Source organism: Epinephelus fuscoguttatus, linkage group LG5, assembly GCF_011397635.1.
Source record: "Epinephelus fuscoguttatus linkage group LG5, E.fuscoguttatus.final_Chr_v1".
In the NCBI taxonomy this organism is placed as follows: Eukaryota; Metazoa; Chordata; class Actinopteri; order Perciformes; family Serranidae; genus Epinephelus; species Epinephelus fuscoguttatus.
In genome coordinates this window covers 5,570,453-5,584,919 of record NC_064756.1, presented here as the reverse complement: position 1 = coordinate 5,584,919, position 14,467 = coordinate 5,570,453, and the positions used below count along the sequence as shown (strand labels likewise).

At 39.6% G+C, this 14,467-nt stretch overlaps 2 protein-coding genes across 7 annotated transcripts in view; both read left to right on the top strand.

The window, feature by feature from the left end:
• usp2a (ubiquitin specific peptidase 2a) overlaps positions 1 to 2,446 on the top strand; it is a 61,317-nt gene extending 58,871 nt beyond the window's left edge. For all 6 annotated transcript variants that reach the window (XM_049576915.1, XM_049576917.1, XM_049576914.1 and 3 more), the window contains one exon: positions 1,110 to 2,446. In XM_049576915.1, the coding sequence (XP_049432872.1) occupies positions 1,110 to 1,194 (85 nt within the window). In that variant the 3' untranslated portion in view covers positions 1,195 to 2,446. The remainder of the gene's footprint in view (positions 1 to 1,109) is intronic.
• Positions 2,447 to 9,149: 6,703 nt separating this feature from the next.
• LOC125889183 (GTPase IMAP family member 8-like) lies at positions 9,150 to 11,520 on the top strand. Its single transcript, XM_049576962.1, has 3 exons — positions 9,150 to 9,275; positions 10,276 to 10,623; positions 10,721 to 11,520. The coding sequence occupies exons 1-3, from the start codon at positions 9,266 to 9,268 to the stop codon at positions 11,287 to 11,289; spliced, it is 927 nt and encodes a 308-aa protein (XP_049432919.1). The 5' UTR covers positions 9,150 to 9,265; the 3' UTR covers positions 11,290 to 11,520.
• Positions 11,521 to 14,467: the final 2,947 nt, after the last annotated feature.

The following is a 14,467-nucleotide window of genomic DNA, read 5'->3' as shown; positions in this document are numbered from 1 at the left end:
TCAAATTAAATTAGGTTATTATTACTCATTAATGGGATTATTGGAAAAATTAAATGCAGAATCTTTATTGCTGAGCTCTATTTAATTAGTTGAATATGAAAGAGGTAAATCAATCACATCATAATACAGTCTGTCATCAGTGACCTGAACATATTATTAGGTACAACTGTGGGTAAAAACAGACACACAAAGTACAGTGAGTGAAACAGCTGCAACATGAGGACGTGCAGATAATCCCAGGGTTTCCTTGGGTCCTTGAAATCCTTAAAAGTTTGGGGGGAAAGTCTTAAAAATATTTAAAGACAGACATAAATCTACATGGGTCATTGAAAGAGCTTGAATTTATGTATTTTCTGTAGGGCTGCTCTCACCAAACATTAGTCAGCAAGATTTCATTGGTCACTTAGTTGCAGAATTTTTTTAAAAAACAAACAAAGGTGAAACTCTATCAGGAGCTGCACCTTGTCAAAATTAATCCAAACCTATATGACGGGATCATGTGTGACTTTAATGTGAAAGGACAGACACAGGAAGTGTCCACGCTCAGCAGTCAGACAGGAGTCAGGTTAATCTCCAGGGCTGGTACCTGCGGTTATTCCACAGGCTAGTTAATAACATGTCGGGCAGGAAATCCAAAGTGTGGGATCATTTTGAGAAGGTGAAGGACGAACCCAAGGTGATATGTAAACTCATCTTCATTGGTCGACTACAAACATGACGTATCATCTGAAACATGGAAGTAGCTACATGCCCATTAGCCCACAGCGTCATTAACAGGCGGCTCGCTCAGTGTGTGACGTGCACTTGGAGATAAAATATAGGCCTATATTAATGAAGGTTCATTAGTATGGTTTGTATTTCTCTGTAATGTAGCACAGTGTTAACAATGTTACTGATACTATTCTTTCTCACACCTACGTTACACATTTGACCATATGTGGTCAAATGCGTCCCAGACCACCTCAGCAAGTGGTCTGAGAGATCAGATCACAATGTGTCTCGGTGGTCGCTTACACTTGTAATAATACCAGTTATAAACCGGCCTTTGTCTTCACCATGCTGCTCTCGTTTCTCACAGCACAACCTCTCTCCCCTCTCTTTCCTCCCAGAGTAACGCCAATGTCCTCCAGCCAAGTGCGCAGCAGCGACGCCTACGTCTTGTTCTATGAGCTGGCTTCCTCCTCACGGATGTGAAGCCTCCTCGAGGATGGCAGGCCACAGCACCACTCTGACTGACGGACAGATGGATGGAGCCGGGCCTATTTTGGACTTGTATTTGGACATATATCACACACACACTCACACAAAGACACACACACCCACCAGCCTGGAGGCTGCTTCTCTCCACAGAGAGGGGAACACTCTGGAAACCACAGGAACCTGATCCACCAGCCCTGCTGTCCTTCTCTCTGTCTTTACTCTCGTGTCTTGCTCATGCTGGGTGGAGGTGTGTGTTTACTGTGTGTGTGTGTTTGTACGTGTGTGTGCGTGTGCGTGTGTGTGAGTGTGCGAGGCTGACACAGGGCAATAATCCCACCTGACCGACCAACCGGTGAATCTGTCCCTCTCTATGCACTGCAAACCGAACTCTCATCCTGATCGCGCCTTCGCTTCTTCTCGTTTGCCTCGAACCATTAAAACTCACATGTTGCAATTTTTGACCTTTTTTCTGCTTCGAATTTTTATTGTTTTTATGTTTTGTGGGGGCGGGGCTTATCACCCCAGCGCCTCGAGCATCATCATCATCAGCACCACTTTGGACTGCGGATGAATTGTGCTTAGAGTGTGACTGTATCAGGACTGGTCGTGGTTACGAGGAGCCCACAGCCCACCGGCCTGCTTGGTGTTTCACAGCGCTCCCTCCCACTGCTCTGCAACACTCCCGTGTCTTTGTCAGCGTCTTCATCACTCTTTCTTTGTCCGACGGTGGTTGGGAGGCCGGTGGCACTGTGAGCGTTACATGTGTGAGAGGACGACCCTCTAACTTGTGTTTTATTTAATTTGTTTCTCCCACGTGTGGCTGCTACTGATGTTTTAAAAGTGCTGTGAACGGGCGAGTGGACGGAGCAGAGCGGATCTGCTAAGGACGAATAATAAAGACGATAATGACAAGTAACAATCCTCATCGCCAGTATGAGGTCTTTTCTTCCTCTCTTGTTTCATGCCATTGAACAACACGGAAAGAATGTTTTAACGAAGAAAATAAAAACACTATATCTGTATATTTTTATATCCTGATGCAATATAGAGAATGTACTATTCAATGGTGCTGAAAATGACCCATAACTGTTTTCAGTTGGTTTATTTCCCAGGTTTCAAGAGAGAAAAAAAAGTTATTATTTATGCTTACAGGTGAAAATGTGATGAGTCACACTTTTTAACAGTGGCAGTCAAACACATGAGTATATAAATATATATATATATATGAATAAAACTTAACAAAACAGTGGGTTTACTCTGAGTGTTTTTGTCCTTTTAGCTTTATGATGGAAGTTTTGTTCAGACATGGTGACTGTGACAGAAGAGTACTTGAACACAAAACAACAACTGATGGATAATAAGAAAGCACCCGCCAGCTGTATCACCGTGCAGAGGGAAGCGTGCATATAAACATGTAAACATGAACTCAAGCAAAGTGGCTTCATTTCTTCCAAAAACATGGGAAGAAGGAAATGAGCAGCTTAATTTGCCCCAAAAAAAAATGCCCAAAATATAGCAAGAAAATAGAAAAAACAAATACCTGTAAATTAGCAAAAAAAATAATAACTCTAACATTTAACATTTTTTCCATAGCTTTTTAAAAAATATTTTTTTCTATTATAGTTTAAAAAATGATTTACAAGTCTTCTAACTTCTTGCACTTTGCAGAACATTTCTTGCCAAGTTGCTCCAGGTTTCAAAGGGTTAAATGCGTCCTCCTCATCTGAGCTGTAACCTCAGCAAGCTCAGTGGTGCTAGGTGAGTTATCAGTAGATGCACCAATGACGGTGTTAGGCCTGGGCGTCCGAGGCTTCAGCCATAAATGTTTTATGAACAGCCCAGCATCTAGGCTGTTAAAACAAAACATCACATCTAGCAACAGGGTCGACCACACCTCCTCACTAAGGTCAAAGTTTCTGTCCCTTCCTTGCTCAGAGTCGCTTTCCTAAATCACTCCTAAGCTACGACTCTTTACCAAACATTTTAGGCTAAGTTTGGAGCTCTCTGAGTGTTCTCAAAATGTTTGTGAACACATACTGAGCCCCCGATTTCCTCAAATCCTAGGAACACCCCTGAGATGCACGCTTCCTTCTGCTCAGTGATACGGTTGGCAGATGTAGTTTGGCAGACAGAAAATAGTTCCTGCATGAAACTGCTCACAACAAGGTCTGTGGATCATCTTGAGTAACCGGCTCATTATTTCTGCAAAGAGACACTGATGTTGAGCTTTCCAAATGTATTTTTTTGGCGCTTTGAACACCACAAGCTGAGTGACATCTAGTTTCATTATACTGGAGAGAAGGCAGACATCTCTACGGCCGATATCTCCAACACTTCCTCCAACACATGAAGGGCCTAGGAGGATCCTGATCAGATGCTGAACCACTTCAACTGACCCCTTTCAACGTGAAGGAGCAGCGGCTCTACTCCGAGCTCCTCACCCTGTCTCTAAGGCTGAGCCCAGACACCCAACAGAGGAAACTCATTTCAGCTGCTGTATCTGCGACCTCATTCTTTCGGTCATTACCCAGAGCTCATGACCATAGGTGAGGGCTGGGACGTAGACGGACCAGTAAATCGAAAGCTTTGCCTTCTGGTTCAGCTCCCTCTTCACCATGACGGTCTGGCGCAGCACCTGCCAGAGGAATTTATGATGCTATAAAAACATAAAATATAAAATAGACCAAATACTTTTAATAATACAGATAATAAAAACCAAACTGAAATAACACAAATGTACGTAGGGTGGAGTAGAATAAATGCCTCTCATTAGAAACGGCATCCAAGTATTGTAAAGAGTGAAGGTTGCATAAAATAACCGCTGAAGTGGATCCTCTTCAGAGACAGGTTTTTGAAGTACGTGTGCCATCTGCTCCATCTTGTGAAGTTCCCATACTTTTGAATCCATATGTATGAGGGGCCGTCAGGTTTTTAATAACAGTTCTGTCATTCATAAGACACTGGCACCTGCCTGTTACTGTTTGCAATGCTACAGCAATGGGGAGGTAAGCTATTCAGCCCTGTAGAAATTCATACAGGTCTACTTCTGTCAGAAAGTATCATTTGGCTGCCAAATTTTCCGTACTGCCCACAGTAGAGTCACACTTCAGTGATATAATTCATCCTGGGTGGCGACAGCTCAACCGGCTCTCTTATCAGCTCGACACCGCAGAGACACACACACCATTTTCTTTTGATGGATCGTGCTATAATCGTTATGGAAGGGCCGCGGCCTGGCCTACTTCCTGCTGCTCCATTATCCGTGCATGGCCTATTTCTGTGGTCCGAGCTTTGCGGCCTCAGTGTTGATGTGATGCAATGACAAGGTCCTGCAGACATAACTAGGTCTATAGGCTGACACCCCGAAGGCTCCCACATCACACTGGATCTGATCCTCATGTGCAGACACGTTAATTAACCATGGTGACGCTCAAGTTATCAGACTGATTTACGCGTGTTATTTCACTAAGTGACAGATATTCTGCTAAACTGGAAACAACAGTCCAGAACAATTCTTTGTTTATCTTTATTAACTCTATATTTATACGTGAGGACTGATCCCACTGAAGTTGGCGTGCAGGTGCACACATTACAGGAAGTCAGAACTCAGCTGGGTGAGTTCAGCGGGACACAGAGGAATTCATTCGTGGTTCAGGTGTTGATCTTTTCCTCATCCTCACATCTGAACACTGTAATGTGAGACGAGGTGACTGCTGCTGAACTGCAGCGATGAATGAATCTTGAAAAGAAAAGAAACTCCTGTTCACTTGTATCCAACATGGCGGCCAGGTCATGGACTTTCTGATTTTACAGATAACCAGTACACTAAAATATGTTTCTTCAAACATTTGAGGAGAGAAATAGGCAGTACAGTTACAGATTCATATTTGATCAGAGCAGCCGAGTTTGACAGTTTGACCACAAGTTACAACCCGTGAGTCTGACTGATGACTGTGGCTGTAATCCTACAGTTGGGGCGCTGATTTTCAACTGGCAATCTCTTTCCTTTCTCTACCTTTCTCATTTAACTATTTCTTCACTATACTATGACTATTTCGACACACTATACTATGAATGTTTTTAAAGACTATACTATGACGTCTTTTTTACGTACTCTATGACTTTTTCAACATACTACACTATGATTTTTGTTCAACATACTTTACTATGACTTTTTTTGACATACTATACTATGACTATTTTCACCATACTGTACTACGAGTTTTTTCCGACATACCATACTGACTTTTTTCAACATACTGTGCTATGACTTTTTTTGAGATACTATATTATGACTTTTTTATACATACTATACTATACTATGACATTTTTTGACATGCTATACTATGACTTTTTTATACATACTACACTATGACTATTTTCAACATACCATACTATCACTTTATTTTTTAATAAATTATACTATGACTTTTTTCAACATACCATACTATCACTATGTCGAAAAAAAGTCATAGTATAGCATGTCAAAAAAGTCATAGTATAGCATGTCGATAAAAGTCATAGTATAGCATGTCAAAAAAGTCATAGTATAGCATGTCCATAAAAGTCATAGTATAGCATGTCGATAAAAGTCATAGTATAGCATGTCGATAAAAGTCATAGTATAGCATGTCAAAAAAGTCATAGTATAGCATGTCGATAAAAGTCATAGTATAGCATGTCAAAAAAGTCATAGTATAGCATGTCGATAAAAGTCATAGTATAGCATGTCAAAAAAGTCATAGTATAGCATGTCCATAAAAGTCATAGTATAGCATGTCGATAAAAGTCATAGTATAGCATGTCAAAAAAGTCATAGTATAGCATGTCGATAAAAGTCATAGTATAGCATGTCTAAAAAAGTCATAGTATAGCATGTCGATAAAAGTCATAGTATAGCATGTCGATAAAAGTCATAGTATAGCATGTCAAAAAAAGTCATAGTATAGCATGTCCATAAAAGTCATAGTATAGCATGTCAAAAAAAGTCATAGTATAGCATGTCCATAAAAGTCATAGTATAGCATGTCGATAAAAGTCATAGTATAGCATGTCAAAAGAAGTCATAGTATAGCATGTCGATAAAAGTCATAGTATAGCATGTCTAAAAAAGTCATAGTATAGCATGTCCATAAAAGTCATAGTATAGCATGTCGATAAAAGTCATAGTATAGCATGTCAAAAAAGTCATAGTATAGCATGTCGATAAAAGTCATAGTATAGCATGTCAAAAAAGTCATAGTATAGCATGTCGATAAAAGTCATAGTATAGCATGTCGATAAAAGTCATAGTATAGCATGTCAAAAAAAGTCATAGTATAGCATGTCGATAAAAGTCATAGTATAGCATGTCAAAAAAGTCATAGTATAGCATGTCGATAAAAGTCATAGTATAGCATGTCAAAAAAGTCATAGTATAGCATGTCGATAAAAGTCATAGTATAGCATGTCAAAAAATGTCATAGTATAGCATGTCGAACAAAGTCATAGTATAGCATGTCAAAAAAGTCATAGTATAGCATGTCGAACAAAGTCATAGTATAGCATGTCAAAAAAGTCATAGTATAGCATGTCAAAAAAGTCATAGTATAGCATGTCGAACAAAGTCATAGTATAGCATGTCTAAAAAAGTCATAGTATAGCATGTCGATAAAAGTCATAGTATAGCATGTCAAAAAAAGTCATAGTATAGCATGTCAAAAAAGTCATAGTATAGCATGTCGATAAAAGTCATAGTATAGCATGTCAAAAAAAGTCATAGTATAGCATGTCGATAAAAGTCATAGTATAGCATGTCAAAAAAAGTCATAGTATAGCATGTCGATAAAAGTCATAGTATAGCATGTCTAAGTCATAGTATAGCATGTCGATAAAAGTCATAGTATAGCATGTCAAAAAAAGTCATAGTATAGCATGTCGATAAAAGTCATAGTATAGCATGTCGATAAAAGTCATAGTATGGCATGTCGATAAAAGTCATAGTATAGCATGTCGATAAAAGTCATAGTATAGCATGTCAAAAAAAGTCATAGTATGGCATGTCGATAAAAGTCATAGTATAGCATGTCGATAAAAGTCATAGTATAGCATGTCAAAAAAAGTCATAGTATAGCATGTCTAAAAAAGTCATAGTATAGCATGTCGATAAAAGTCATAGTATAGCATGTCAAAAAAAGTCATAGTATAGCATGTTGATAAAAGTCATAGTATAGCATGTCGATAAAAGTCATAGTATAGCATGTCAAAAAAAGTCATAGTATGGCATGTCGATAAAAGTCATAGTATAGCATGTCAAAAAAAGTCATAGTATAGCATGTCGATAAAAGTCATAGTATAGCATGTCGATAAAAGTCATAGTATAGCATGTCAAAAAAAGTCATAGTATGGCATGTCGATAAAAGTCATAGTATAGCATGTCGATAAAAGTCATAGTATAGCATGTCAAAAAAAGTCATAGTATAGCATGTCGATAAAAGTCATAGTATGGCATGTTGATAAAAGTCATAGTATAGCATGTCAAAAAAAGTCATAGTATAGCATGTCAAAAAAAGTCATAGTATAGCATGTCGATAAAAGTCATAGTATAGCATGTCAAAAAAAGTCATAGTATAGCATGTCGATAAAAGTCATAGTATAGCATGTCGATAAAAGTCATAGTATGGCATGTTGATAAAAGTCATAGTATAGCATGTCGATAAAAGTCATAGTATAGCATGTCAAAAAAAGTCATAGTACAATATGTCAAAAGAAGTCATAATATTATAGTATGTCGAATGAAGTCATAATGTAAAAAAAAGTCACAGTATATTATGTCAAAAAAGTCATGATGGAGCTATAGATTAAATGTGGCTGTGTTCAACAGTGACAAACCAAAACGTTTATTCAGAGGAAAATGGTGGTGCAAGCATACTGCCTTAAAGTATCTTTGGTTTAATGAAATTCAATTCAATGGGGATTTTTGGGCATGAAAAACATGTTTACCTCGCCAAAGCAAGTGTTAAATATAAACAAAAACTGTACGTACAATAAGCTAAGATCCACTATACCTTTTTTTTATATACATGGCACTACTGATTGGGTAACACCTCTGAGACCACCACCACACAAGATAAAAAGTACCACAAAACCTATTTCACACTGTTTCAAAGAGACATGTTGTTCAGCCTGGAAAGTGGCAAAGCAGTGCACAGTGTTTGGAGAGCGACCGTGCCCGCTGTGTGTGTGTGTTTTCTCTTCATGTTTATTACCTTAGTGTATATGTGTGTGTGTGATATGAGTCATTTTCTCAGGAACTTCTCTGTTGTGAACTTTGAAACTAATCCTAAAGTAATCATGCGGTCAGGCTCAGCCCTGTGACACATGAAGCTAAAGCTTTAGCCTATTTATGGACTTACTAAACACTGAATCAACAACAGGAAGTAAATGCAGAGCTGGAATCACAGAAGAAAAGAAGCTTGTGGAGATTTCAGATGGAGGTTTTGACCCATGCTCCATCTGTGGATTATAAATAAACGAGAGCCCTGACATGGCAGCTTCTTACGGTGAGTTATTTTAAGCTATTTAAATGAACAGAGGGCAGGTGTGTTCTGGTGTGTATGAATGGGAGATGATGATGTTTGTCAGGTCCAGAGTTGATCCTGCTGTTACTGGGTGAGAAACAAAGTGGGAAGAGCTCAGCAGGAAACACCATCCTGGGAAAACCAGCCTTTCGTGGAAAAACAACCCACAGCTACAGAGAGAGTGGCACCACCTGTGGAAGACGAGTGAGTACACACAAGTTTACAGTTTGCATCTGAACCTCAAGTCTTGTCTGTACTCTGACTAAATCTGATCCACCAGGTGACCGTGGTGGACACCCCAGGGTGGCTGTCCCACTCCACTACTCCACACAGAGTATCCCAGGAGCTCTGCAGAGGTCTGACCCTCTGTCACTCAGAGCCTGATGTCATCCTGCTGGTGCTGCCCATCACCTCCACCTTCGGCCCAGAGGAGTGGAGGACCATGCAGGCCCAGCTCAGCCTGCTCCAAACCCCCATCTGGCAGCGAGCCATGGTCCTGTTCACTCATGGAGACAAGTTAGGTAAACTAATGATCATTTATTAGTGTGATATGTTTCCTCTCTGCGCTCACTGGTTATGTGTCTCTGTCTCTATACTAATTGGCCAGGGGGCGGTGCTGTCTGATTTATTTTTGTGTTTGTGCATTTGTTAATTAATTTGTTGGACTGTCCATCGATGTTCTCAGAAAAAAACACATCCTTTATTTTTGTTCCACAATAAAAAACATATGTTTGAAATCTCAGAAATTGGCTTGACTTTATAAAAAACATGGGAAGAGGACAATAAGCCATGAAAAAAGAAAATTTGTAAAATAAATAAATAAATAAAATAAGAGAAAGAAAGATGATAATAATTTTGTAACATAATTTTGAAATGTAATAATAATATTAATTATAAATAGTTTCCCCAGCTTTTTGCTTCTTTCCCTATTTAATTTTTTTTCTTCCTATTTTCTAAATGTATTATTTTTTGGCAACTTGTGGGACATTTCTTGTCAAGTTGCTCTTTGGCTTTTTCCCATATTTTTGTCAGAAACTGCACCAATGTGCTCAGGGTTCAAAGGTTTAAATACCGCGTCTGAAAGCAGCACAGGAAAAGTGATGTCACCCCAGGTTTCAAACGGTTAACAGCATTTCTACAACCATTTATTGGTGAACAGTGGGCGTGGAAATGAGGCTCATACACGTTACGCCAAGCATCACAATTACTGAGATTTCTAAAACAGGATTAGGAGTATGGCGACTTTATAAATCTGCCTCTGTCACAGCCTCTTAAAGACCATAATGCCTCCAGTTATTTTCAGCAGTGGGGTCAGTGGTGAGGTGCCAGTTGTGTCAGGGTGGCCGTGTCCACCAGAGGAGATATGAGCACGCTAACACGCTAAACTAAGGCGGTGAACATTGTCAGCATGTTAGCATCTCCATTGTGATCACGTCAATAATGTTAGCATTTAGTTGTACATGGTTCCTCTCCTTGTTTGGGTTTAACTGAACCAGTGAGGTTGTTTCTGCTGCAGGAGGCCTGTCCATCCAGGAGCACATACGACAGCAGGGTCCGACTCTTCACTGGCTGCTGGAGCGATGTGGGAACAGGTACCAGGTGATGACCAACCAGTCTGGGGCGTCGGAGGCTCAGCTCACTGAGCTCTTTGAGAAGATCCAGAGGATGATTCAGACTAACAAGCGTCCGAGGGAGATCCAGGACAGGATGTACACGGTGCTGAGACGAGATGTGAGCGTGAAGGAGGACAGGAGGGCGCAGGGAGGACAGGAGGAGATAGAAATGACAGTGATGCATGACGTGCATGACGGGAGGCCGGGGCAAAGGAAGCAGACGACCTCAGGAGAGGCGTGGGTACCCAGAGGTAGGTTTGAACTTTAATTAGAGATTGATAATATTACCCACAATCAGCAACACCTGGAATAAAATGTGTTTAAGTCTAAATTATGAAACCATTACAGTGTTCGAAGCGGAGCCTGCTGGTCTGAAGCCTGCTCTTTGCCTCGTCCTGCTGGGGAGGAGGAAGTCAGCGAAAAGCTCCGCAGGGAACATAATCCTGGACAGTGAAGTGTTTCAGACGGACATGAAGACCACCACGTGCTCTGCAGGCCATCGGAAAGTGTCAGGGTGGCCCGTCACAATGGTGGACACGCCCGGGTGGAGTCTGTTTGGTCTGGCCAATCCCAAGCAGGTCAGGATGGAGATCAGTTGGAGCACTTCCCTCTGCCCTGCGAGGAGCAAAGTGTCCTTCGTGCTGGCTGTGCCTGTGGACTCGTTCAGAGAGAAAGACAGGAGAGCTGTGGAGACGTACCTCAGTGTTTTGGGGAGCAATGTATGGAGGAGCACTGTGGTGTTGTTCACGTATGGAGAGCAGCTGCGAGGACGGACGGTGGAGAATCACATTGAGAGGAGCGGAGAGCCTCTGAAGTGGGTGCTGGACAGATGTGGACGCCGCTATCAAGTGTTGGATACAAATACAAGAGACAAGACTCAAGTGAATCAGCTGCTGCAGATGATAGAGAGGCTCTAGGGAGGATATAAATGTGACCTGCAGTGGTCATGGGTTATTTATAACAAATATAGTTTTAATCTAAACCTACAACAGTATGTTTTATGCCTCAGCAATTATGAAGTAAAAGAGAGGAAGCCAGTCTGCTGTCATTGACTTGTTCAGTTTAGTTTTCTACAGCACAATAATGTTTTATGACAAGTTTTCCACTACCACGACATATGTCCAATTCTACCTTTATGATACATTCCCTCGGCCATATTTGAATTGTGTGTTTCATCACTTGACATATTGTAATCCATAACAACGTTAGAAATGTTTGTTTTTTTGTCGTCTGGCTGAGAGAAGTCGACTTGTACTGAGGCGACCTGCTCTTATTCATCAGCTGTGTGTGTGACGTTATCTTCACCATCTTTACTGTAAATATAATTTCTACAAATATTTATTTGTTGGAACATTTCTATAAATAAATCTTGGTTTGTTTTCAGTTTTGAAGTTTGTATTTAACTGTAATATTTGTGGACATATTTGGTCTGTTTCTCCTGGAGCGTGGTTTTGTTTATGTAACCTGTTTTGTCCCGCTTTGTGTAGAAATGGAGACAGTTTGAACAGATGAGGGGGACAGAGGGACACATGAGGGAGACAGAGGGACACATGAGGGGACAGAGGGACACATGAGGGAGACAGAGGGACACATGAGGGGACAGAGGGACACATGAGGGGACAGAGGGACACATGAGGGGGCAGAGGGACACATGAGGGAGCAGAGGGACACATGAGGGAGACAGAGGGACACATGAGGGAGACAGAGGGACACATGAACAAACATTTAGATTTAACATTTAACATTTAGGTGCCACATTTAATATGTAGATTTAACTATTTAATATATTTCTATGTTAACAAATATTGCTGTAAATGTGGTAAAAGGTGACGTTAAAAAATTCACAACACTTTTTTTAAACATTGTTTGAAGCTAAATGTGGAAAAATGTTGATGTTATTTTCAGCGTGAGACACTTTACAAACGGCACCCGTTAGGAGTCGACCACAGCAGACAGGAAGTGGCTGGCATAGTGTACAGGAACATCTGCAGTGTGTATGGGCTATCTATCTATATATCTATATCTATATCTATCTATATATCTATATCTATATCTATATCTATCAATTAATTTACCTTTATTAGGGACACTATTGTAATCCTAGGTATTCTTCTTCTTCTTCTTCTTCTTCTTCTTCTTCTTCTTCTTTCTTCTTCCGAGGAAATCATTCTTCCCATGGGTGAAAACTCACCAAACTTTGCACAAAGGTCCAGTCTCATGCCAGATATCCTCAGCTGTAAACTCAAGCCAATAGTCCTGATGGTGGCGCTACAGCAAGCGTCTAAAGTTCAAAACTTTGAAAATTCATAACAAATCAACCATACGTGCTACAACTTCACAACTTTCATCAAACTGTAGCCCCAATACTGAAGAAACTTTTGTACATTTAAACCTATTAAAAATTATGAAGTTCATCACTCTGTTCGACCCCTTAATATTTGTTATGATTTCCCAAAACTTAGTTGACATTTCTCACCTGTGTGCTGGATGTATGGGCTCCAGCAGATTGACCCAACTGACCTGACGCCATCATTGCAAGCAAAGTGGACACTACGCTGCGTTCACAGTGCTATGTGGAAATCGGACATATCAGCACTTAAAATGTGGCTGTTGAACTGCAAAATCTTAGCCTGAGTGTCAGACTGAAGCTCCCAGAACCTTCAGTCTGACATGGCTTCCATTGAAGGCGATTTACAAGAAGAAGGGAATTTGATTTTTCCCTAACCAATCAGTAGAGATCAACGACTCACCCAGAATCTGACGTCATTAGTATCCATGCCTCGGGGGTGCCGAAAACAAGCGAGCATTGCCCGTTTAAAATTAATTTGGTCCTCCATTAACGCGAGTAGTGGCGAAATACCTTGATAGCATCGTTAATGTGGTCAGTAGGATCTGTAGCAGTTGCCATTGTTGCTGTCCTCACCAGTTACCCACCGGCGCACAGCTTGACATCAGTGTGGCGCTGACTGGCTAATCGCTAGATCCCCGGCGTTCATTGGTCCGTCCATCGTTTGGACGAGATAAATTGCAAATTCATTGCAGTATGCCAGACCATAGACCCCACCCACTCAGTTGAGTGGGTGGGGTCTATGGTCTGGAACCAGGCTAGCAAAATCTGGCATAATTTATCACTCTTACACCGCAAATGGTGCTCAGTACTGTCTAAAACAGATTTATAAATGGAAGTTTGTCACTGGCATCAATTTTTACACTGCCAGTCACATGAATATGGTGTATATAAGTGTTGAGTCAGAATGTTTTTAGTTCCTGCGTTCCCTGAAGGCACTGTCACTCATGATTCCACACTCCTCTCAGTTGATGCCACGTCCTCCCACGCCACATCAGGGTCAAAAGTCTGAAACTCAAAAAATAGATTTGAAACTGGAAAAAAAGATTTGAAAGTGAAAAAAAAGATTTGAAAGTGAAAAAAAAAGATTTGAAACTAAAAAAAAATAAGATTTGAAACTGAAAAAAAAGATTTGAAACTGAAAAAAAATAAGATTTGAAATTGAAAAAAAAAACGATTTGAAAGTAAAAAAAAAAAAGATTTGAAACTGAAAAAATAAGATTTGAAACTGAAAAAAAAGAGTTGAAAGTGAAAAAAAGATTTGAAACTGAAAAAAAAAATAAGATTTGAAAGTAAAAAAAAGATTTGAAACTGAAAAAAAAAGATTTGAAAGTGAAAAAAAGATTTGAAACTAAAAAAAAGATTTGAAACTGAAAAAAATAAGATTTGAAATTGAAAAAAAATCGATTTGAAAGTAAAAAAAAAAGATTTGAAACTGAAAAAATAAGATTTGAAACTGAAAAAAAAGAGTTGAAAGTGAAAAAAAGATTTGAAAGTGAAAAAAAAGATTTGAAACTGAAAAAAAAAAAGATTTGAAAGTGGAAAAAAAATAAGATTTGAAAGTGAAAAAAAGATTTGAAACTAAAAAAAAAAGATTTGAAACTGAAAAAAATAAGATTTGAAAGTAAAAGAAAAGATTTGAAAGTGAAAAAAAAAGATTTGAAACGGAAAAAAAAAAGATTTGAAAGTGGAAAAAAAAGATTTGAAAGTGAAAAAAAGATTCGAAGCTAAAAAAAAAGAGATTTGAA